The sequence below is a fragment of the Onychostruthus taczanowskii genome, unplaced genomic scaffold (genome assembly GCF_017590055.1).
Source record: "Onychostruthus taczanowskii isolate IOZ18803 unplaced genomic scaffold, ASM1759005v1 scaffold87, whole genome shotgun sequence".
Lineage (NCBI taxonomy): Eukaryota > Metazoa > Chordata > Aves > Passeriformes > Passeridae > Onychostruthus > Onychostruthus taczanowskii.
This window is the reverse complement of record NW_024506662.1, coordinates 2,589,210-2,611,664: the sequence shown is the minus strand read 5'-3', so window position 1 is coordinate 2,611,664 and position 22,455 is coordinate 2,589,210. Positions and strand designations below refer to the sequence as shown.

Genomic DNA, 22,455 nt, shown 5'->3' with positions numbered 1-22,455 from the left:
ATTACATGGACGTTGCGAACTGAGGTCACAAAAATAGCCATCTTTAGAGCACAGTGTTAAAACAAAGGAGTCTTTTTTTGTGCACCCACCCATTCCCTCCTTCCCCTGATGCTTGTATGTTGTCTGCTCAGTCACTGTGAAGGAGGTTAATCACCTTATCATTAAACATGATTGTTCTCTTTGCAAAAAGGACCTCTGTAGGTTTATACCAGCCTCGCAGCCCCAGTGTACTAACCCCAACACACGTGCTAAAGTGTGCTGCCAGTGCTGCACTTGGCTTTCCTTTCTTTCTCAAGACACAGCAGTAACTCATCCCTCAGCCCCCCAGTTCCTTTGTGTAGGGTCAGGGGAACGAGCCTCCCTGGTTTAGGTACAGCCAGCATGCTCAGACTCTGCAGCTCAGTTTGTCACGTGGGGAAAAAGCAGGAGCTCAGTATTTTGTACTACAAAGTAGGCTGATTATTAACATCAAAAAACAAAAAAAGAAGGGAGGTAAACTAAGCAAGAGACACTGCAGCTCAGTTTGTCACGTGGGGAAAAAGCAGGAGCTCAGTATTTTGTACTACAAAGTAGGCTGATTATTAACATCAAAAAACAAAAAAAAAGAAGGGAGGTAAGCTAAGCAAGAGACAGCAATAGAATCCCACAAATAATTTAAGAGACTGTTTCAGGCCTTTAGGTGTAGATCCTCACGGTGCAGCAGTGGAAGAAGGGAGAAGTAAAAAGGGCTTTTTCATTGGTAAGGTCTCTGATTTTCTTTTGCTGGTGTTTGTGAGAGATCTGGGAACAGATGAGAGATTTTAATTCTTATTTGCTGCACATTAAAAAACAGCCATTTCTGGCACCCTGGGAGAGTGAAAAGCCAAGGGTTTGCCTGTAAGATCAAAGGGGCCTGTCAGAGCAATGATTCCAAGGATCATTGTAAGACTGGATTTGGCAGCAGGTTGGTAAAATTTATCTGATGTAGTCTGACCTGTATAAAATCTGTTTCTTACAAATCCTCAGTTTAATTACCCATTTTAAAATAGAGATAGAGACACGGGTAGTACCAAGGTTCTCTGAGAATATCCTTGTGGGGGTAGAATCTTTTTTCTGATCTGAAATTTTCATTAACACCCTGGTTTAAAGAAGCACTACAATTGCAACTATTGTTTTATATATGGCTACTTCTCAGTGTGAGGATGGAGAAATAATTAAATATAAATAGGGAGAAACAAACAGTTATTGCAGAGGGGGATCTGTAGAGGGTAAAGGAAGTAATTCTTAGAGCTACCTGCATTTCTTTCACATTGTGCATCTATGAAGGTTCCCTGAGCCTAATCCCAGTTAATGGTATTGGCTTAATAGTTAATATTAGCTTAGTAGTTAATGGTGTTGGCTTAATAATCACACTCTACTGATGAGCAGGACGAGGTCTCATATTTAGGCAGAGCTGAAATGACATACATGGGCAAGTCCTTCTGGGCTAGGAAGCCAGCTCATATACAGAGAGAGGGGCTAAATAATCTGAGAGGTCTTCTCCCCTAAGGTCAGCTGTAGAAGTCCTTCTGGGCTAGGAAGCCAGCTCATATACAGAGAGAGGGGCTAAATAATTGAGAGGCCTTCTCCCCTAAGGTCAGCGGTAAGTTAACAGAAGCAGAAATAAAATCTCCCAGAACTCACTTCAAAGTACTCTTTTGCCTCCTTTTAAAGACAGCTTATGTTTGAGGAACTGCCGTATCCAAGTAGGGAAGTTGTGGTTTATCCCCTCAGTAAAGGACCACTTTAGTCCAGTAATTGATTAATTTAGAAAATCACTCTGGAACTCTCAGGATTCAAAATAGGAGCAATAATCAAAATATGTAGAAAAACAGTGGCATGTGCTCTGGTCCTCTTTGTGCAGGCTGGAAACAGGAGGCTGCTTCTCTCTTTGGCTCAGTTATTGTAAGTTTGGAGGGATGCTGTTAACACCTTTGGAATTTTGTAATTGTTATACAGATTGATCCACCATCTATTAACTCTGCAAACATTAGGGATTAACCTGGATATTGTATCAACTTATAGAATCATGGCACAGACGATGGCATCAAAGAGAAATTGTAGTGAGATCCTTGGAAGCTTGTGTTCAGAAAGAAGGCGTTATGCAGTGTAACTTGAATATATCTACAGCAGCTTAATTAGGCTTGCAAGCCATCCTTTCAGGGAAATGCTGGAATTATTCCATGTATTCTTTCAGTTGCCTGCATATGTCCATGTAATTCAGCACTTCACTGCCGCGTTGCGTGTGCTGCCAGTCTCTGCACTAAACTGCAGAATATTATTTTGCAATTTTTGCTGACTTGCTGCCCAGATACTCAGCTCTGGTAAGGTCGGGGGTTTCGTGTGTTTTGGGGCCTTACAAGGCAGAACTGCGAGGTGGAGGCAGCAGTGGATAAGTGAAGGTGTGGTGTGTGTGTGTGCATTTCAGAACCTTCGGCCCCAGGAGAGCCGGACGGTGTTCAGCGGCTCCGTCAGCATCCCGTCGATCACCAAATCCCGCACGGAGCCGGGACGGTCCATGAGCGCCAGCAGCGGCTTAGCAGCACGTAAGCAAACAGAGCTCTGTTGTTTTGGAGGCTGGGCACAAGTGTTTCGGGGAAAGGGCTGCCTGCAATTGGTTCTGTCCACGCTGGATGAGGATTTTACAAAGTGATGGCTGACTGTGCTGCTGCCAAGGCCAGCAGAGCGTTTTAGTCTTGCTTTCAGAGGAGCATGTGAATAAGCAGGTAGTGCTTTTGAGAGTCACACATTTGTAATTTGTCAGGGTTTTTTTTAATTGATGTTAGAATTCAAATTACATTCTTAGCCCTGGGACTGCTTTGCTCCTGCTCAAGTGTTTTAAATCAGTGACAAGTTGTTCACAAGCTCCGTGGTTATTAATTTTGTTGCTGAGCTGTGTGTAGCTCTTGATGCCTCTCTTGCCGCTATTGCAAAGACAAAGCAGTGGACAGCTGGCTGCTGGAATGGAAGAGTGGCACTGCATTGAAAGAGGCCACTGGAATTAGGCAGCCACCACAGCTGTTTCTACAGCTGCCACCTTTGCTGGGAACATGGTGACTGGGTAAAGTGTTCTCACACTGACAAAGTGTACGATGGCCAAGGGACAATCTGACTGGAAATCCACAAGAACTGCAGCAGCCGGGATAAAAGCCCACACAGCCTGCAAGCCATGAGCTTGGGACCCGCTGCAGGAAAGCAGAACTAGCCAGAGAAACAGCTGAACAAGTTCCTGGTGTGCTGAGTGGGGTCTGTAGCACGGTTTGGTTCTCTGTCGCAGGATCGTCGGCACAGAACGGCAGCGCTTTGCGCAGGGAATTCTCGGGAGGGAGCTACGGAGCAAAGCGGCAGCCCATGGCATCGCCCTCAGACGGGTCCCTGTCCTCGGGGGGCCTGGAGCAAGGCAGCGATGCACCCACAAGGGACTACGAGCGAGAGGTGAGTGACTGACTGCAGGAGGAGCAGAAACCTTACGGGTGTGGATAAAGGTGAGGCACTTCAGTCCTCTTGTGGGGTTGGCTGCGAGGTTGGGAGTCGTTGGCAGTGGGGAGATGGATTTCCTGTATTTGAAGCTACAAAAGGTTTTGGTCAAAGTCCAAACTCTCTGGTCCTGGTATTTAAGATGCAGAAAAAGTTCTCTGTGTTCCTTACCTGGAGATGTGTGGGTAGCAAGGCTCCCCCAAATACCGGCCCAGTAGAGTAACAGCTTGATAGTGGCATGTCACAGCTTGAAGTGCTGATATTCCTTTTGCCCTTTATGTGCAAAGATTCATAAGCTATCTTAGCAAATCTTCACAGGAGACACTTCTTACTCAGAAGTTAACAAGGTAATTTAAGAACTATAATTTCATTTAGAGCAGGAACTGGATTTAGTAATTTCTGTTCTGTGCAGTTGAGACTGTCATTATGATAGGACTGAAATCCTGCCCAGTGCTAAACTCAGTCCCTCCAGACAAGAATGTTTTACATGGGAGATTTCAATCTGAAGCTGGCCTGCAAAACTTCCCCAACCTGTTTTCTTACCAAGGAGTGTAAAAATAAGAGATCATGCGGGCTTTTCATGGTACTGGATATATCCTGCCAGTGGAAGCTGAAAGGCTGCTCTCAGCCCAAATTCAGGCTCAGAGTTGCATTCTGCTGTGCTCTGGAAGATCCAAGTAACTTGGTGTTTGAACACACAAAATAGGTGTTTGAACTGATACCCTGGGGCTGACATAGAAGAGGGAGCTGTGATGAAGCCATAAAGATTTTTCATTTCAGTGCAAGAGCATCTTGTTCATAATCTGTGGAAGTGCAGGAGCTGTTGTAGCTTCACACTCTGCTGGCCTTAAGCTGCACACTGTGCTGGCCAGGCAGCCTTTGGCAACACAGAGACCGCCAGAATCCCACTGGTGCTGTGTCCTTATGTCAGTATCACTTATGCCTGCTGAAAGCAGAGTGACCTGACCACTTAATCTCGGGTCTCCTTGGAAATTGTGAGCAAAAAAGATCCTTTAGTGTATTTGGACACAAGCAAAATACGCTGAGACACTCTCAGTCACCCCCAAACTTGCTATCCTGTTACTTACTGGTGTTCTTGTGTGTCTCTGGGCTGCAGGACTCTGACTCTCCAAGACACTCGACGGCATCCAACAGCTCCAACCTCAGCAGCCCTCCCAGCCCAGTTTCTCCTCACAAGACCAAGAGCCTCTCCCTGGAGAGCTCTGACCACGTGAGTTGGGACTCATGAACTGCTTCAGCATTCAGATTTGGCATCACATCAGCTTGCTGTCCCCATGGCTGTCCCCTTCACTTGCTCCAGTTCTCACCTTCATCCTCCTAACCCTCCCCATTCCCTGTCGGAAGAGGATCTGGGAGTGGGGTACAGAGGAAGGTAAAAGCTGGTCGTCTTCAGCACCGTTCAGCATTGCCTCACCTCCCCAGATCTGACAGCAGCAAATGAGCAAAGCTAGGGTGTTGGTAAATATCAGATGCTGTAGATTTGTATTAGTATTGGTTTCATTTTTGTGGTTACAGCTGCTTCATTTTTAAAGACATATTTATCCCACTCCCCTTCCACTTCCCAAATGGTAGCGTAAGTAGACCAGACCAGTGTCAACAAGAGAAAATTCAGAGGGATTTTGTTTTCATACAATAGCTCATTGTACTGTACAAGAGTAGCACAGAGACCCCTTCCCCTCCAAGGGGAATGATCAGTATGTCAGAGGCACATAAAAGCTTTCAGCCACCACGTTTGAATGTCAATCTGATTGTCGCCAGCAAATCCTTATTGATTAAAATGATGCATATTTTACTACAGTACAGAGTTTAAATAAATACGCAGATGTTAGAGTAAAATACGTATGTATATATTCAAAGAAAAAAAGCATTGTGTATGCAGCAGAAGATGGATGCTTATTTAAGAGAGCCTTTAATTTAAGATTTGTGTTGTCCCTGTTTTCATGCTCGGTGATTTGCAGACTCGGAGGCCTGGCTAAAACCTCCCGCAGGACAGAGATCCCGTGTGCGCGGCGCTGCCGGGACAGCCCCCGCAGTGCTCTCACAGCACTTCTCTCCTTCTGGCCGTAGCAGAACTGAAGCTGTAATTCCCATTTTCCTCACAGTCCCCATCCTTTTCAGAAACTACAGCAGCTGGCAGCAAGGCCGTGTCCCAGCAGCCGCAGGCTGCCCTGGTTCTGTGAGCTGGAGCCTTGCAGCAGCTGCAGGAGAGGTCCTTCAGGCAGCAGGGGAGTTCAGTGCAGCTGGATTCAGCAGGAAAACTGTTTCCCTGGGTCAGCCTTTGAGCAGGTTTAACTCAGAAGGGAGCAGTCTTCCACACCTCTTTGACCATCCCTAAGCAGCAAACTCTTACTGTCATTACCAAATACTGGTTGCTAATACACATCAGCCAAACGAGTGCCCTTAGCCCAAAGCTGGCCCTGGCTGGCTTTGCTGTCACTGTAGCAACAAAGAACCTTGAAGACTGACCTCACACTGTTCACACTGTGGTAGTCAGAGATGCCTGGCGACCCACAACTGCTGCACTGGCAAGGCTGGTTTTCCTCTGCCCCCTACCTGTGCTGTGGGTTTGTGCAGTTTGCGGTTGTTTCTATGTGCTCACCTGCTCTTCGGTTCCAAAAGCAGGGCAGGTTGGAGGGCAGGAAGTATTGCAGGAAGGCAGAGCCCGCTGAAGCTGGAAAAATAAATAAAAAGCTGAAGTGGTCACCCAGTTGACAGAATAAATGAAAAGCTGATAGGCAGATGTATGGTAAGAGGAAGATGTCTCTTCTCTTTAGCTAGCAAGGCAGATTGTGATTTTCAGTCAGGATGAGCCTCTCTTCCCAGTAGTCTTGTTGCTGACTTCATACTATGACCATACTCAAACACATAAGGGCTTTTTGTATTTAGAATATTGGGGTTTGTGGGTTTCAGAAACTTGTTATGGCTCTCATTAAACCATTCTGTATTCTTGCAGTCAGCAGTTATGTAGAGTTTCACCCACACAGAGGTGTTAGGAGTTTTGCAGTTTCTGTCTTCCCTAATAGAAGTTGTAGGTAAGTTCAAACCATGTACAGTAATTTCCAGGTATGATCTAAATGTGACATAGGGAACAAGACACAGATCATCTAATCCATTTAATCGTGCTGGGTCTCCTAGGTAAGATTTCTCTTTCACTCTGAATCAAGAGGCTTATCCAAGTTTAAGTTCATTCAGTGTTATTTTGGGACAGGAATTCAAGAAATTATTGTAGAAACCATCATATCAAAAGCCTGTCTCTCTCCTATTTGGGTGTTTCAGAGTAGCAAGCTGGTTGTATTTGTTTGTTTTCACTTCAAACCTACTACTTTTGCAAGCCTGGCATTTGAAGTTAAAAGCTTTAGCAAACAGCAAAGCATCTGAAAGTAATTTCTCCCAAAAAAGTTTATGTATTTCTGAGGGACAGATAGGCAGGGCGTTATTGGCATTAATGAAATTCCACATCAGCTTCTTTTTAAAGGCTGCATATTGCTTCAAGTATAGCCACTGCTTTTTCCCCACAATTCCCTGGTTTTGGTGAAGCGTGTCCACACATTTTTCAAAGCCTTTGCGGACTAGTTTTGTATTTACTGTATGTTGTATTTAAATAATAACCTTATTTTGATGTTGAGAGAAGGCATTTAAACAGTAGTCATTAAAGACAGAGCAGCCTGCATGGCAGTCCCCTGAGAGAGGGTCACAGGATCGTTTTCCATGGACTTTATTTTTCCACAGCTGTGCTAAAGCTCTCTCTGAAAATGGAACCTGAAGAGCCACCACACAGCAAACAATTAAATTGAGTAAACCCCTGTGTTTGCTCTGTTCCAGTGCCTGCAATCCATTGATACCAACCCCTGGCATTTTCAGGCAGAGCACAGGTCAGCTGTGTTCCAGCACTGAGCTCCGAGGATGAGAGCTCCACAGGCCCTTGCTGTTTGTGCACTACAATGCCCAAGCCTCAGCAGCCTTCTCTAGGATTTATTTAATCATTAGCTGGGTCCTGTGCATTTTTATACGTGTCTGTTCAGAAGAGAAACAGCAACTGTTCTCTCAGTTGAAAAGCAAATGACCACATCACTTATTTGAAAAGAGAAAAATTGTCCTAGGGCTTAAATGGTTTTATATATTTGGGGACCATTTGGTTACAGACTCAATTTGAAACCACACTCATCTCTTTTTGTTGGCATGCATACTGCAGCTGAGCTTTCTGAAGACTCATTGGGCTAGGAAAAGTAACTTGGTCATTTGCACTGTAAGGCTCTTGACTGGTATCTCCAAGGCAGTTGTCTCCTGAGGTTTGATGTTTGCTCCTTTGCACTGTAGCACTGCTTCAACTTCACAGGTCGAGGGCTGCATTTTGTTCTGGGAGCTTAAAATCTCCCCCTGAATTCCTGACTGTGGCACATGTTTTCTGTACACAGGATATGTACCTAGCTGGTTTTTTTTTTCCTTTTGGCTGAGACTGAAGGTGTTTGTTTGCATTTTTGACAGTGCTTGAACGGATGGTTGTTGGGGTTTTGCCTTTTTTTCCTCTCTTTTGATGGTAACAAGGATCTGAACAGATTCAGGCAGCTACTAAGGATTCCAGGTTATAGGATGGAATAGGTTTGGTAAATAGTTTTCCCCTGCACTTGTGCACACACAGGTATGTGGCTTCCTCCCACATTTCATAAACCCAAAAGCAGGGCTGCAGTACTCTCTTCTCTCTTGCCTTTGGCCTGTAGAAGACAGCTGGTGGTTTCAAAAAAACATTCCTGAGACTGTGGTGAAGTAGTTGCTTCTTTTCGCCTCCATTAATTGCTGTGGCTTGTTATGAATGTGCATTTTGCCCATTTCAGTGAGTTTCAAAACTGAGTCAGGAATGTTCTCTCTTTGATTTGATTCTGAATAAGTTACAACCCAGGTGTGTTATCCTCAGGTACATGGCAGAGGGAAGTTAAGGGTCTTGCCGTACCAAAAAAGTCCAAAAAGCATAGTTTATTTATAGAAATGTAGTTTAGCTGCACCTAACTGGTTCACAGTGTGTCAGCCCTTCCAAACAGAGCAGTTGGATTATGAACACAGAAGCAGATTCTGGCCCTGTGTTGTACTGCATGGCCAGACCCTGAATGACAGGACAAACATGCTCTTGGGTGCAAAGAAGTTTTCTTTTCGGTTTTATGAATGCTGTTTAACTTTAAATGAATGCATTAAGGGTAAAACTTACTGCAGTGCAAGTACCCACAGCTCCTGAGCCTTAGTCTGAGAATCAAAGTGTCACGTAGCAATTCCTGCTGTGGGTTCTTTTGTTAATAGGAGTTCGTTCCATGGAGGAAATGGGACAACTTTTCTGCACAAACACAAAGTGTTAGAATCTTTCTGTGCACTTTGTGTTGAGTTGATTTGATAAACACTCCCAGAGGCCGCTCTGCTGCAGGCTTTCCAGTCTGAATTCCAGCTCCTCTCATTCCAGCCACAGCTCAGTACAACCTGTTTTCATTCTCCATTTAAGACAGTCATCTACAGGGAAGAAATCCACAAACAAACCAGTGTTGCTATACCTGCCTTTTTATGTATGACAGTTTCATATCATTTATTTTTAAAATATGTTTTTTAGGTTTTTCATTGTAATATTATTGTACAGTTTTGCATGGCATAGATGTAATCACTTTTTTGTTTTAGAGTATAAAAGCTGACAAGTGTGCGTGTGGGGGAAAAAATTCTGCTTTTTGCCTCTTCTCACTCTTTTGTTTAATGCCCTCAATGTTGTAGGGGACATTGTAAGAGATTCTCTGCTACAGAACAATGATGTAGATTCTTTTGCACAGAAATATTTAAGGTGGAACGGTCAACAATGTAAAAATGACTTACCACCAATATTTTATGTTGGTAACACACTTAATATTAACCTACTTTGATGTACTGCAATAAAACAGGGAACTGTTAGAAATGTAGATGTTCTGTCTTTTTTCCCACCTCCCCCCATTAAGCTTTGAGGAGGAAATGGAAAGGGAATGATGGTGCTCTTGAAGATGCAACACGCTGGTTCTGACACATTTGCACAAGTGCACAGTGGGAAGCAAAGGAGTAAGTGAGAAAATCGATTTCCCTTTAGCAGCTTTCAGAAAAAATAACCAGATCCTTTTGAAAATACAAAATCAAAGTCACTGGAGACTTTGCTATATTGAACTACAGTTTTCCTGACCTTTTTCTTGGGTCAGCTGTGCTGTGATGACCTAAGAAATAGGTGGTTATGTAGTTGCAGTCAGTGGTTTTGGTGTTCCTCCTTCATTTGTAGTTACACATCAAATATTTCAGCTCTCTTACTGTTGGAGCCTGGATTGTTTGTTAGTTCTGAGCTACCAGCATCACACTGGCCTTGATGCACTTTTCAGTGCATCTCAGAATACCTGTGAAGTTTTGTGTGTGCCCTGACCCTTTCCTGTCATCCCATCCCTCCCAAGTCAGCCTGGAATGTTTCCAGTACCACAGTGTTTGGTACATCTTCCTTTTCATTCATTCCCCTGTTGGTGTAATGTTGGAAATGGCCTCACTGGGCCTGGGGAAGTTTAGATTAGATATTAGGAAAAATCTCTTCACAGGAAGGCATGTGAAATATGGGAACAGGCTGTGCAGGGAAGTGGTGCAGTCGCCATCCCTGGAAGTGTTCAAAGGATGTGTGGATGTGGCACTTAAGGACATGGTTTAATGGTGAACAAGGCAGTGCTGGCCTCAGGGTTGGTTTTGATGGTCTTGGAGGTCTTTTCCAACCTCAGTGATTCTAGGATAAGCTTTGGTACCTGCTTCAGTGACCCCCCCTGCAGCAGGAATACAGGACTGGGCTGTTACTCATCCCACACTGCCAGCAGTGCCAGCCTGGGCATTCTTCCATTTCCAAATCCTACCAGGACCAGCCACGATTCCCACTTCTTCCAAGGCCTTAGGCTGCCTTACTCCTGTCCCTCTCTTTCAGTCAAAATGCTCACGTGGATTTCAGCCCATTGAGGCAGCTGCTGTAGCTCTGGGATGTACCCTGGCTCCTGTGCTCTGACTTTTCAATCAGTGCTGTATTTCCGATTTCCCAGGGGTCCAGTTGCACATCACAGCTGTAAAGGTCTTGGGAAATGGGCCTTGTAGTCAGGAATTTGGGCATTAGAAAAGCAGAAACTGAACTGCATGTTCACCTCCAGTTCAGCTCCTCGGCATTCATTTTCTGTTTTGATGCAGCAGCCAGGCTGACTAAAGAAAGAACGTAGGAAAATCCCTGCTACCAGAGGTAGCCTGAATCTCGATCCTTTAGAATGGAAAATCACTGTCATTCGAGAGGCAGCTTTCATCTGCAGCTTGCCCTCTGCAAAGAAGAAATGTTTTCACAAGAGATTTTTCTAGACCATAGAAGCTTCCTGCAGCATAGAAACAGTCACATCCTCAACCCTGCAAGCACAGTTCAAGCAAATGCAGTGGCTGGCATGGATCAAGTGTTCCTGCTCACTGTACAATGTCACAACTTCTCTGACTTGAAGCCAGAGTTTCTAGCTCACGTTTTCTACACGGCTGTTCCTCTGACATGCAATTCCTCCTGTCACAAATCTCTCTGCACAAAGCTACAGCCATTATTAATGCTTTCAGAGCATACACAAAAGGTCAGGAGAATTAGTGACTGAGGGCTCTAATTAGCTCTCCTAATAAAGCAACATCTCAGCTTCTGCAAGTTGCTACCCTCTTGCAAATGCAAAACAACTCCACTTTTCAGCTGGATGTCATTCCTAAACCCTCTCAGGAAGGGGAATGTTTGCCAGGAGTTGAACACTCTTGCCCCAGCATGGTATACACAAGATCTGGGCTCACATGAACAAGTGGAAAAGTGAACTGCAATGCTCCAGCTTACTCTGCCACCTTTGCAAGTTCACTGAACACACTGGCCTTGAATCTTCAGTTTCAGAAAATCTGCTCTGAAGCTCACACAATCTAATTCCCTTGTCAGCTTTTTATACTTTGCTTTTTAAACTTTAACATAAGCATTTAACAGCTCAAACAACTCTGCTGTTTTTACAGCTGCAAGGTCTAGAGCCAAAGGAGAAAAACTAAACAATGTCTATCAGAACTCAAAACAAGGAAAGTTACTGCAAATTTGTACACTGATAAACTGCTTGGTGCAAAACTATTACTTCACTGAACAACAGAGTTAACTCTTCTCAAAAGGTTAAGAATAATCTGACTGGGATTTTGAACTGAACTGCACTGCATCTTGTTCAATAAAGTCTTAAATGAAGTGGTTTACATGTTTATGGCTTTGGAATAAAGATAATACCATAACCTGCTTTCCTATTTCTCAGAGGTCCCTCCTGAGAGAGACCATTTATTCACTTACCTGTTCTCTCCCTCTGAAATCTCAGCTGTCAGGATTTCACACATGCTGAAGTGTCAGATCAGGCAACCTGGGCATTCCTGGGCTCCGCTAACTGAGCAGGATGAGCTGGGCTTTGCCAGACAAGGACACCTGCCTTAGGAGCACCAGGGAAGCCTCAACTCCGACAGCCTCTCCTTCACAAGTGGAGGAAAGGCAAAGAGACTTGTATTCAGGAGGCTGCTAACAGAGTGATTAAAAGAAAGCAAGATTAAAAACCAAGTAAATTACCAGGGATTTTCATGGCATGAACAGACCTCAGCTTCTGCTGAGCTGCTGTTCATCCCCCAGAACAGGACACTGCTCACTGGAGTGCCCATTCCCACACCAGAAGATGACACAGCCACAAGCAGCTGGCCCACCGCACAAGCACTTGTTTATTGACATCAGGAAGTCGTACAGGTACAGGCTTTGTACAAAAACCTACAAAAGTCAATTTCCTAGCTCGACTCCAGGAGTTTAAAACTCTGCGTCTGGTTTGAACTGTGTGACATTTCAGCTGGATCTGCAGCTGCTCACCAGAGGCAGGACATTTGTTTGCCTTGCTGCAAGTTCTGCCTTACAGGGAAACACACAGAGGAGGGTCTTAGTCAGGAGTCCAGCAAGCAGTGGGTGTCAGAGTTGTAGCTTATCTAACTCGCCCTCAGGAAAGCTGATATCTACCAGACAGTGCAGAATCCCACTATTTGTGCCCAGGTCTAGCTCTGCTGATTACATGTTTGACTCCCAGAACTGAGATGGGTTGTGAGAGTGTGAATGTGTGTGTGTTTAAAAGAGACTGACATTCAATTCTCGGCCTTCTTAAAATATTTCCTATGTTTAGCTTGCAAGCCAGAAAGAGGCAGAAAGCATAAAACTTCAAGGTACACACACGCCCCTTGCGTTAAATCAACGTCAGTAGAATCCAGGAGGGTTCTCAGACTGCCACCACTTGACTTACAAAAACGTGGGGGAGGTGCTGGATGTGTCTGTGGTAGGGAACACCTTGGTATTTCATTCTCTAAATTCACAGTAAGAAAACTACTTGAATTCCACCTCAGCTTGAAAGAGGGAAGGTTTTTAAAAACAATTTGTGGACAATTACAAATAGGTTTCAATATTAAATTCTGCTCTCATCCTCCTTCCCCTACTTGTTTATAAAACCCTTTCAATATGCAGCCACCATCACAATGTTACAAATGCATTCAAGGTAGTCAGCTGGTGCCTTGAAGCAGCACGGAAGCACTCAGATTTTCCTGCAAGCTGTGGGCTGTGGTGGCAGGACAGACACAGCAGGAAAGAGCAGCTTTGTCCTCGTGGAATGCCCTCTTGGCTTCCAGGGCATGGGGCTGCTGCATCTCAAGAGGATGGAGAGCTGGGGAGCAACGCAGGGGAGGCTTAGAACGCTCTCTGCAAGGCTCAGCTGAACCGGGCCCTCACAACAAGACAAGTCCATTCTTGCTACTCCTCTGGCTTCTTGCCCCTGCTGCTCCAGTATTTGCTGTATGCCTCTTGGAACATGTTTTTGCAGGGAATTTTGGCCTTCAGTTTGGTGCAGATCAGGAAAGAGCCGCCCATCTTCCGATGAAGAGAGTAGGTCTCCTCTGGCGGGGGGATGAGCCGATGCTTCAGCATGATTGGGATTAAACCGTGGATCTTTTCAGTGGTGCTTTGGTTGCCAAAATCAAAAGGCTCCTTAGATGCAAAAGCCTCTCCCAGGATGAGGACAGCATTTAAGTGGGCATCTTCCATTTCCTGCCCAAAAGGAAAGAGGGATAAGTAACACTTAACTAGAGGGATAACACCACTACCCATGACAACCACCAAGGAGGAAAAGAAATGTTAGTGCTAACAGCAGCAGCTCAGGGGAAATAGCCCTGTCCACGACAAAGGGAACCTCCAGCCCCCAGCAAGACTGAGGAACATTTAGTTCGTACAGTTTTGAGCAACTAAGCCTTCCAGAAGACCATCTTCCTAGTCATGGAACTTCATGAATTGTCATCAGCTGCAGGGTCTTGCACAGGGAGAAAAAGAAGGACAGTGGTTTTGGGGCTAGCTGTATCCCCATTACTTTTCCTGCTTCCAAAAGGAAGTGAGAACAAAAGCCAAAACCTTTTTTACCCTCCTCCCTTGTGCTTATCAAAAGGGCTTTTGGACTGACACTTCTATCACATCAAAAAGTCTGGGGAAGTTCACAGACGTGCAGTCACCTTATCTGTGGCCAACACCAAAATCAGACCCTTCTGCTCCATACCTTGATTTCATAGCCAGTGAGGAATTTCATTTCAATGGACTTCTTCAGTACTCTCTCTCTGTCCATGTCAGCAGCTGCCTTGATTACCTGAGAAGGAGGAATACTTTCAGGAGAGCCAAGAGAAGACTGAACAACAGGAATGCTGCACAGGCCACAGGAACACACATCAGCACCACCCACCTGCTCCCTGCCTTGCCTCTGCCCTCTCTTCAGGGGCCTGCATGCTGGGCAGGTTAAGAGCTGCTGGCTAAAAGATCTTCCCAACAGGGCTACACATGGCCCAGAGAATGTAAGGAACAGCAAAAAAAGCTTCACAAGTAGTCAGCCCCTCCCCAGAGAAACAGCAGAGCTGACTGTGAGCAGCTTTGGGTGGCAGCTGCCGGCCCTGGCAGCTCAGTTACCACGTGCAGAACATGATGAGCACAAAGTAAGCATGTTTGACTTCACATCAATTCATCTATCTGTGGAAAACCTGAAAATCTCAGGAAGAGGTGGGGAACAAGCAACTCCTGCATATCCTCATATAAAAATCACAGAATTGTGAGTGCTCTGATACAGCCTGCTGCCCAAGGCCCCCAGCAAGCATCACTGCAGTTGCCTTTTGTGAACATCCCACCTCAGAGAGCCAGCAGCTTGCAGCACACATGCAGACAGCCGTGGCAAGGGATGAAACAGGAACAGAGACTGCTCTCCTGCCTCCAGCCCTGCTTCCCTCCACACCCAAAGTGTATTCCAGTACAAAGTGATAACAGCTAAGAGATAAGAGTATTTGCAAAATCAAGTGCAGCTCTCTAGGACACAGTGCAAGCCCTCACCTCTATGTAGACATCAGTGAACTTCTCATCAAACCCTCGTGTTGCTCCAAAGTCCAGCAGGGCCACCTGGAAATGGACAAAGGCATTTGTATTAGAGTCAACCACTCTGGTAGAAGCTGATCTTAAGAATGCTCCTGATTTCTTCAGGAAGCTCAGCTGGCTTTCCCAGCTCTCCTCTGCATCCCAACTGCCTCTGACTCCTTTATTCCCAGTCTGCACCAGTACAGGGCTGAGGCCAATGCCCAGTGCCCACACTGCTCTGCTGGCAGCTCCGCTCAGGCTCCACGTGCAGGGACAGAGCAGCACTGAACCTTTCCCCAGCACGTTGCTGCACAGACCTCAGGAATAAAAAGCAATTCCATCTGCATCAATGAGCAGGAATTGCTACCCTTATCTTCAGCACAGCACAAGAGCATTTAACTGAAGAGTCCTGGGATCAGATGTCTCCTGGTAGAGCACTGCCTGCTGCAGCTTCCCACTGACCATCTCCAAACAGATCCTGATGTTAAGGAAGCAGCTGTGACTGCTCAAGGGCCAGGGTTACAGCAGCCCTGCTTTCCTACTGAGCCCTAGTGAGGGCAAGTGGCAAAGGGAGGTTTCCCTGTGCTATCTGCCCATCCTCAAGGACAGGAAACTGAGAGAATCTCAGTCAGGACTCATTAAGTGCGGAGTGGGAGTGAGGAATAATCAAAAGCTGGTGAAAACGAATGTTTGTATAGGCAGAACAGTGGCTGCTCAGGCTTACCTTGTGCAGCTGTGGGTCATAGAAGAAGTTGGACCAGTTGGGGTCAGTCTGCATGTACCGGAACTCAAACAGCTCCCGCAGGCACAGCACCAGGATGTTGTGACAGATCTTGCAGGACCAGGAGAAACAAGAAACAAGAAACAAGTCAGGAGGGCAGCGACCCCTGCTCACACCTGTAACTTAGAGCAGGCATCAGCAGACAGGGAACACATTGCCACACCAGCAGGAACCATCTGCTCTATGCTGCCACACTCCTGCAGAGCTGAAGGAACACCTCTCACCACAACACCAGCAACTCCCAGCCCACCCCTGCCATGGGACGTCCTTAGAAGATGGCACAGATGCTCCAGAGCTCATCCAACTGCATTCTGGTCCTGCCTTTTAACTTTCCAGCACTGACTACACACTGGCTGGCTGCAAGAATGGGAATCTTGTATGATACCAGACCCAGCAAGCACTCCTGTGGGCTCAGCACTGACCCAGCTTGGGAGAGAAGCAGCAGAGCCACACCTTGGGACCGACAGGCACAGAGAAGCAAGAGTAGCAGTCCCTGAAAACCCCCCTGCTGAATTACAAACTCCAGCAGAGCTTTTCTGTGAGAATTGCTAAGCTGGAGCCTGTTCAGCAGAAATGCCAGCCTCACTCTGCCGCTCTCCAGCTTCTGCAAAGCTGAGTGAAACATCATCTCCAAGGTGGAAGGAAGAGAGCACCAAATGCAAGAGCACCAGCCCTGCTACAGGACACTGCTATTTGGGCCAGAAGGCAGAGGGTCAGCCAGGCCAGTGGCTTACAGGAAAGAAGAGCTGCTCCTGCAGCAGCACCCCAGCTCACAGCCTTTTAAATGAGTCCTGGTGATAGAGCAGCTCATTGCTGGGACAGTCCCTAAGAATAGCCAGACAGCTCTGGCACGGCTTCAAATCTAACGTGACACTGAGATCTGTTTAACTAGAGGAACAGACTCTGCCCTCTTCCCCAGTGACTAAACAGCTGACAGCTCACACACACACATCCAAATACCAGGACAGTTATTTCTGCTACTAGAACAGCTGCTTGTCCCACCACAGCACTCCAATCCCTGGCTATATTCAGCACCAACACCCACCTATCCCCACATCCTTGCTTTTGTTTACTGACAGGTACTTTTCCAGCAGCCCTGTGCAGCACAGGTCATTCCTGCAGGGATGACACCCAACTGCTTGCACTGGGATGATTCTGCAATCCTGCCCAGAAGAGCAGCTGCATAAGACCCCTTTGCCCTTACTGACAGTCCCCCCAAACTTAAGGTCATCAGAAATGGCATCACACAGTGAGGCTACCTCCCCTTCAGCTGCCCTTGCCATTCACCCCCTCCAACCCCTCCCTGCAAGGCCCAAAGAAGCCTGGGGAGACTCCAGTGTCACTGCTACCTTCCCTAAACAATTCCTCCTAGAGGCTCCAGACAGTCCCTGACTCCAGCCCTGGCCAGAGTTCGCTGTGCCACAAGGCATCCCCCAGTCTGGCAGTCATGGACAGGCTCTGAGCAAGGGCAGAAACCCAACATGCCCAATTTACCTCATTTCGAATCTCCTGGCTCAGTCCTTCAGCTTGATCCAAGGGAAAGCCAGACACCAGCTCTGTGGTCAGCACGTGCTTGCTGCACAGCTCATCTATTACTCTTGGTACATAAAAGAAGGGGTGGTCTTTCAGCAGCTCCCTAGGGATGGAGAAAGGAGAGGAAGAGGTTTCAGACCCCTGAGAGCAGACAGACCCATCAGCAACACCTCACACAGCCCTTGACCAGCCTCTCCCCACACCCTGCTGGGGCTGCCAGGATATGTTTTCCTCACAATTACAGTAGGGATTAAGTCAGCAGAAACCCTGCCAGTGACTTACAGCTGCTGCCAGCTCCTGAGGTCACATCTCCTGCCAGAGCAGTGATACTAAGAAGGTTCCAGGCCGGTGCATCAAGGGGCACTGAGCTCTTTTGCTTATCCCACTTGGCTTTAGGGACCAGACTACACACATGGAAGAATTGCTTTGCCAAGGACAGCAGTACCACAGGGGCAGTTCTGCCCCAGGACAGAAAGAGCATCCAGCCACCATGTAAAAATAATCTGGATGCTATGGCAAGCCAAGGGAGCAGGCACACTGGTGGTGGTAACTGGTTTAAGAGAGCTGAACTGAAAACCTCTAGGCTGAAAGATGGGAGAAGTTAACAACAGGCTGAGGTAAGAGCACGTGGAAGAGCACTGCAACCCAGCCTAGGAGCTCCTGCAGCACCTTCACATGTGGCACAATACACAGACTTGGATGGGAGGAGGTGATCACAGTTCAGCTGAATGAAGCCATGCCCAGCTGAGACCAGGTGGTGATTTTGGGGGACAGCTCAGGCCACAAGCATGCATCCTTCCCCACATGGCAGGGCACAGCAGTCAGCTCCCCACCATCCCTGAAGTTTAGGGGTGGTGGGGAGCCTCTCTCACACACACACACAGAGAAGGGGCTCAAGGCAATGGTGGGAACATACTGGAATTTCCTTGCACAGGCAGCTTCTCTCAGGTAGTCACACTCCAGGGCCAGCTCTCTGCTCACGACTTCAATCAAGTGCTCTGGGAACAAACCTGAAAGTCAAACAGCACAGGAGAGAGCAGGCTTAGAAAAAAGGATCTCCTCAGGCTAAGCTTTCCAGAGCTGCAGCTGAGGAGCAGCCTGCTGTCCAGCCAACTGAGCTGAGGAGTACAGGAGGCCCCAGAGAGCCACGGTGTAGTTCCAGCTAGGTGCAGGTTGTGCAGTAATCACAGGCCCAGGCTACACAGCTGCTCCTAAGTCAAGGTACAGCCACAGCACTGCTTTGTGCAGCAGAGCTCTGTCATCTCCCAGCTGCCACCCCACGGCCCAAACTGTCCATTCCTGCCATTGGCGTGGCTGTGCAGGGACACACACCAAAGACAAGCACCCAAACACTGGGCAAAAGCAGCAAGAACAGCTCCCTTTCTGCCTCCAAGTGGCAGCAGGCACTGCCAGGTAGAAACAGTCAGCATGACTAATACAGTGCACTGCAGCAGCAGCACGTAGCCAGGGCCTGAGAGGCCAAGCCCAGTCTTCTTAGTCTTGAATTTGGAAAACCAATTTACTTCTTGGGCCAGACATAGCTGGGGCTGCAGCAACCTCTGCAGGGCCCTGCCCAGCCACCAGAGAGAACAGTGCCAGATTTTGTCAGCACCCAGCCTGATTTCAGAGCAGCATTTGTACAGTCCCACTAATATTTACAGCTGCTGCAGGCACAGATTTGGAAAAAGGAGTATTAAGTACTGCATTCCCTGTGAGAAAAGGGACTTATCCATGTGCTGGGACTGAGCAGGTTCTAAGTCAGACAGTTCTCCACAGCTCTGAAAGAACAGAGAACATCTGGGAAGAGCACAGAATGGCAGGCATGGAAAGCTATAAGGGAACACAGAGAAGAATGAGTTGTGCCAAATGTACCAGAAAGTAACGGGACAAAGCAAGACTACCTTGCCTGAACACTGCCCACACTCCAAGCCTAGAAAGCCACCAAAAGTGATTATTCCCAGGCACTTTTATATTTTGCCAAGAATCCCTATGGGTCTGTCTCTGTAGAGAACACACAGAGACAAGTGCAGGTTACTCTGCAGGTGTGTGCATACACATGGCCAGCAAACACACAGGTGCACTTCCCACCCCACCAAGTGGGCACTGGAGCAGGCACCTGCCCCAGCAAAGGCAGCAGCAGCTCTGCAGCAGAACAGGGGAACAGAGCATGGCTCCCCGAGCTGGCCCTGCACCCTCTGCCCACATCTGCTGCCTCTCCTGCTTTCTGCAGGAAATCTGCTCCTGGGCAGACTTAGTATCCTTAAGTCCCTTTCCCCCAGTCTTTGGAGGGACACATGAAATGTGCTCATTGACAGGTTTGGCAGAACTCGACCTGCACCACTGGGAACACAGGGCCTGCCAGGATCTCTGTCTTTTTACCTTCAGGGAGAATATTGCTCATGCTCAGGACAGCCATCAGGTTGTTGACATCACTGTTGATGCTCTGGGCGACTCCAGGGTACTGTGGGACAGAATGGGAGAGAGCAGTGTTGAGATTAGATGGCCTGGTTGTACAGGGCATGATAAAAACACCTGGCTCAGCATCCACTGCCCCCACATCACAGCCACCTACAGCCTGGCAATGGGCCAGGGCATTCCTGAGCCACACAGCCCTCCTCTAAAAGCTTACTCAAAGCCCAGCATCTAAACCAGGGGACGCACAGGAAGGCTAAGATGCAGCTCCTTGCAATCAGAATGGCTTCTTCAGATCCTCTGGTGGGAATTCTTCCAACACATGATGGGTTCTCAGACACACAAATCTCACCACAGCCATGGCAGTCAGTCATTTCCCTCCCACAGCTGAAAGCACACACCCCTGCAAGCCCCAGTGTGTCATTCCCAGCAGCAGGGCAAGTGGTGAGGCCCCAGCCCAGTCCTGGCAAAGGCACCTCATCCTGTTCTCACCCTGTCTGTCAAGAAGGGAAGGAGCCTGCACTGCTGAAGAAAATGTGTGCTGATGCCAGAGGGTTGAGTTTCTGCTGCTGTTACCTTGGCCTGACTTCAGAGAGTACTTGGGACACAAATGGCTTCAGAAGACACCCATTGATACTATTTCTAAAGTCGCCCCATACTACAAAAACCCACCAATGAGTTGACCAGCTTTGCCTGGGATACTCAGTCAGCAAGGGACCTCACTCCTTGGGATTACAAACCATGGTGTACCAGGGGCTTTAGCTCTAGAATGTCATTTTGTTGGAAACAGCCACCTGAGGTTGCTGACCCCAGAAAGGGGCCTGGGGCATGTCCACATCCCAGAAAGGGGACTGACCTAGGGAGCAAGTGGGACCCTCCCATACAGCCCTAAAAATACAAGCAGTCCCTCAGCACCATTATCCCATACTGAAGTGAAAATACTGTGGGATGTCTCCTGCTCATCTGGACTCAGACTGGCTCAAACTGCAAAACCTTTCCTGTGTTTTCCACTTGGATTGCACTACGTAAGACATCACATCTTCACTTCCATTCAAATGTTTCTTATTTCTCTAGCAGTACACACATAGCTCCCCTGCCCTTCTATGAGCACGAACAAGACATGGCTGATCTGTAAAGCTCACCTGGATTTTCATGGCAACTTCTTTCCCGTTTTTCAAGCGTGCCAGATGAACCTGACCAATTGAAGCAGCAGCAAAGGGGCGTTCTTCAAAGGACTCCAGTTTATCCCTCCAGTTGGGGCCCAGATCGTTGTTCAGAGTTTTCTACAAACAAATAGAAAGGATCAGGGTATGGGAAGCAAAGATTTAAGACTTTCAGTCTTGGAAATCATGTTCCTCCAGGGTGACTGAGTTCTGAGTACCTATAACCTGCTTTCCTCTGTGCCTTGTCATTGCACACCAAGGCAAGGAGTGCTCCAGCCAGCAATGCTGCCCTAGCACTGAACAGGTGCTGATCAGATCTCTGTGGGCCTCTGCCCTAAGGGACAGAAATCTTGAACACAAACACCACTGCCTTGGCATACAAACATCCCCTTATAGGTGCCACTTGCTATCTTCTAGAAAATGAGCAAGAAAATGAGTCAGCTATTTCTCCTCTTTCATCATCCTGCCAAGCTGAAGAGAAGCAATCCAGGCATGACTCTCTTTAAGGCAATATTGACAATTAAACATCACAGCCTGCTTTAACATCTTTTTTTGCTACCCTGCCAGACTGTCATATTTAAGTTCTAGCTCTGCTTAGTGTCTTTCAGAAGATAAGCAGTGCTGGCAGTTCCTTTGGCATCACCCTTTACATGTTAATTTACAGAGAACATATACACTGGGGGAAGCAAACTTCATTCTGTGTTTTCTTGATGGCAAGTTAACGAACATGGTAAGGACAAAGCTGCTGTTAATTTTCCATCAGAAAGAGGCTTGTAAGTCTGTTTCTAAAATGGGATGTAGACATATCTAGACACCACCTTGAGACCCACAAGAAAGAGAAGAGGAAACACAAGAGGAAGCTACACTCAACAAGACCCTATAACCATATTCCTGGCAGCATCCTGCTCCATATCAACATTAATCTCAGGACATGAAGAACTCCCACATTTTTTTCCCCTGTCTAGACTCAAACTTCCAATTTTTTGAGAGAAAAGACAGCACATAATTGAGAGAAGGAATCACACGTTACCCCCAACTGAAAATATGAAACATTATTGAAATATTCTACACACAATTTTCATTTCCCCTTAAAGGCTGGCTTTTGAAGTGAAGAACTCCCACATTTTTTTCCCCTCTGTCTAGACCCAAACTTCCAATTCTTTGAGAGAAAAGACCAACTGAAAATATATAACATTATTGAAATATTCTGTAAAATCCCCATCCACCTCCCTTACTAGGGCATGTCACAGGTGACATTTTTTCTGTCCATTGTCTCTTTCCCTGACACTCAGGAATATTCCTCACCATCATCTGCTTTATTGGCATGAAGTCGGCACTCTGACGCACACGCTCAAAAATCCTCTGGAGATGGGGGTTGATGAAAGCATCATCTGCCAAGGGAAAGCACACAGCAGTCAGTGCAGGCATTGCATCCTTCAACACACAAAGAAATGTGCTCCTGCATTCAGGCAAGTCAGGCTGTCCTGCCCCAGGCACACCCCAGTGAAGGTTTTAGAAGTAATTCTTTAATTCTTTTGGTGTGGTGACAGGCTGCACAGACCCAAGAGCAGAGGGCTCTGCCTCTGTCACACACCAGCCCA

The 22,455-nt window shown here is 47.0% G+C and overlaps 2 protein-coding genes across 10 annotated transcripts in view; one reads left to right on the top strand and one right to left on the bottom strand.

Moving 5' to 3' along the window:
- CDC42BPA (CDC42 binding protein kinase alpha) overlaps positions 1 to 9,439 on the top strand; it is a 183,156-nt gene extending 173,717 nt beyond the window's left edge. For all 8 annotated transcript variants that reach the window (XM_041425099.1, XM_041425098.1, XM_041425105.1 and 5 more), the window contains 3 exons: positions 2,447 to 2,564; positions 3,296 to 3,453; positions 4,613 to 9,439. In XM_041425099.1, the coding sequence (XP_041281033.1) occupies positions 2,447 to 2,564; positions 3,296 to 3,453; positions 4,613 to 4,744 (408 nt within the window). In that variant the 3' untranslated portion in view covers positions 4,745 to 9,439. The remainder of the gene's footprint in view (positions 1 to 2,446; positions 2,565 to 3,295; positions 3,454 to 4,612) is intronic.
- A 2,811-nt stretch (positions 9,440 to 12,250) lies between these two features.
- The window catches only part of COQ8A (coenzyme Q8A), a 42,983-nt gene continuing 32,778 nt past the window's right edge, over positions 12,251 to 22,455 (bottom strand). For both annotated transcript variants that reach the window (XM_041425111.1, XM_041425110.1), the window contains 9 exons: positions 22,160 to 22,245; positions 20,834 to 20,974; positions 19,659 to 19,740; positions 18,196 to 18,289; positions 17,241 to 17,382; positions 15,690 to 15,797; positions 14,945 to 15,010; positions 14,130 to 14,216; positions 12,251 to 13,630 (listed from right to left, as the gene is read on the bottom strand). In XM_041425111.1, the coding sequence (XP_041281045.1) occupies positions 13,337 to 13,630; positions 14,130 to 14,216; positions 14,945 to 15,010; positions 15,690 to 15,797; positions 17,241 to 17,382; positions 18,196 to 18,289; positions 19,659 to 19,740; positions 20,834 to 20,974; positions 22,160 to 22,245 (1,100 nt within the window). In that variant the 3' untranslated portion in view covers positions 12,251 to 13,336. The remainder of the gene's footprint in view (positions 13,631 to 14,129; positions 14,217 to 14,944; positions 15,011 to 15,689; positions 15,798 to 17,240; positions 17,383 to 18,195; positions 18,290 to 19,658; positions 19,741 to 20,833; positions 20,975 to 22,159; positions 22,246 to 22,455) is intronic.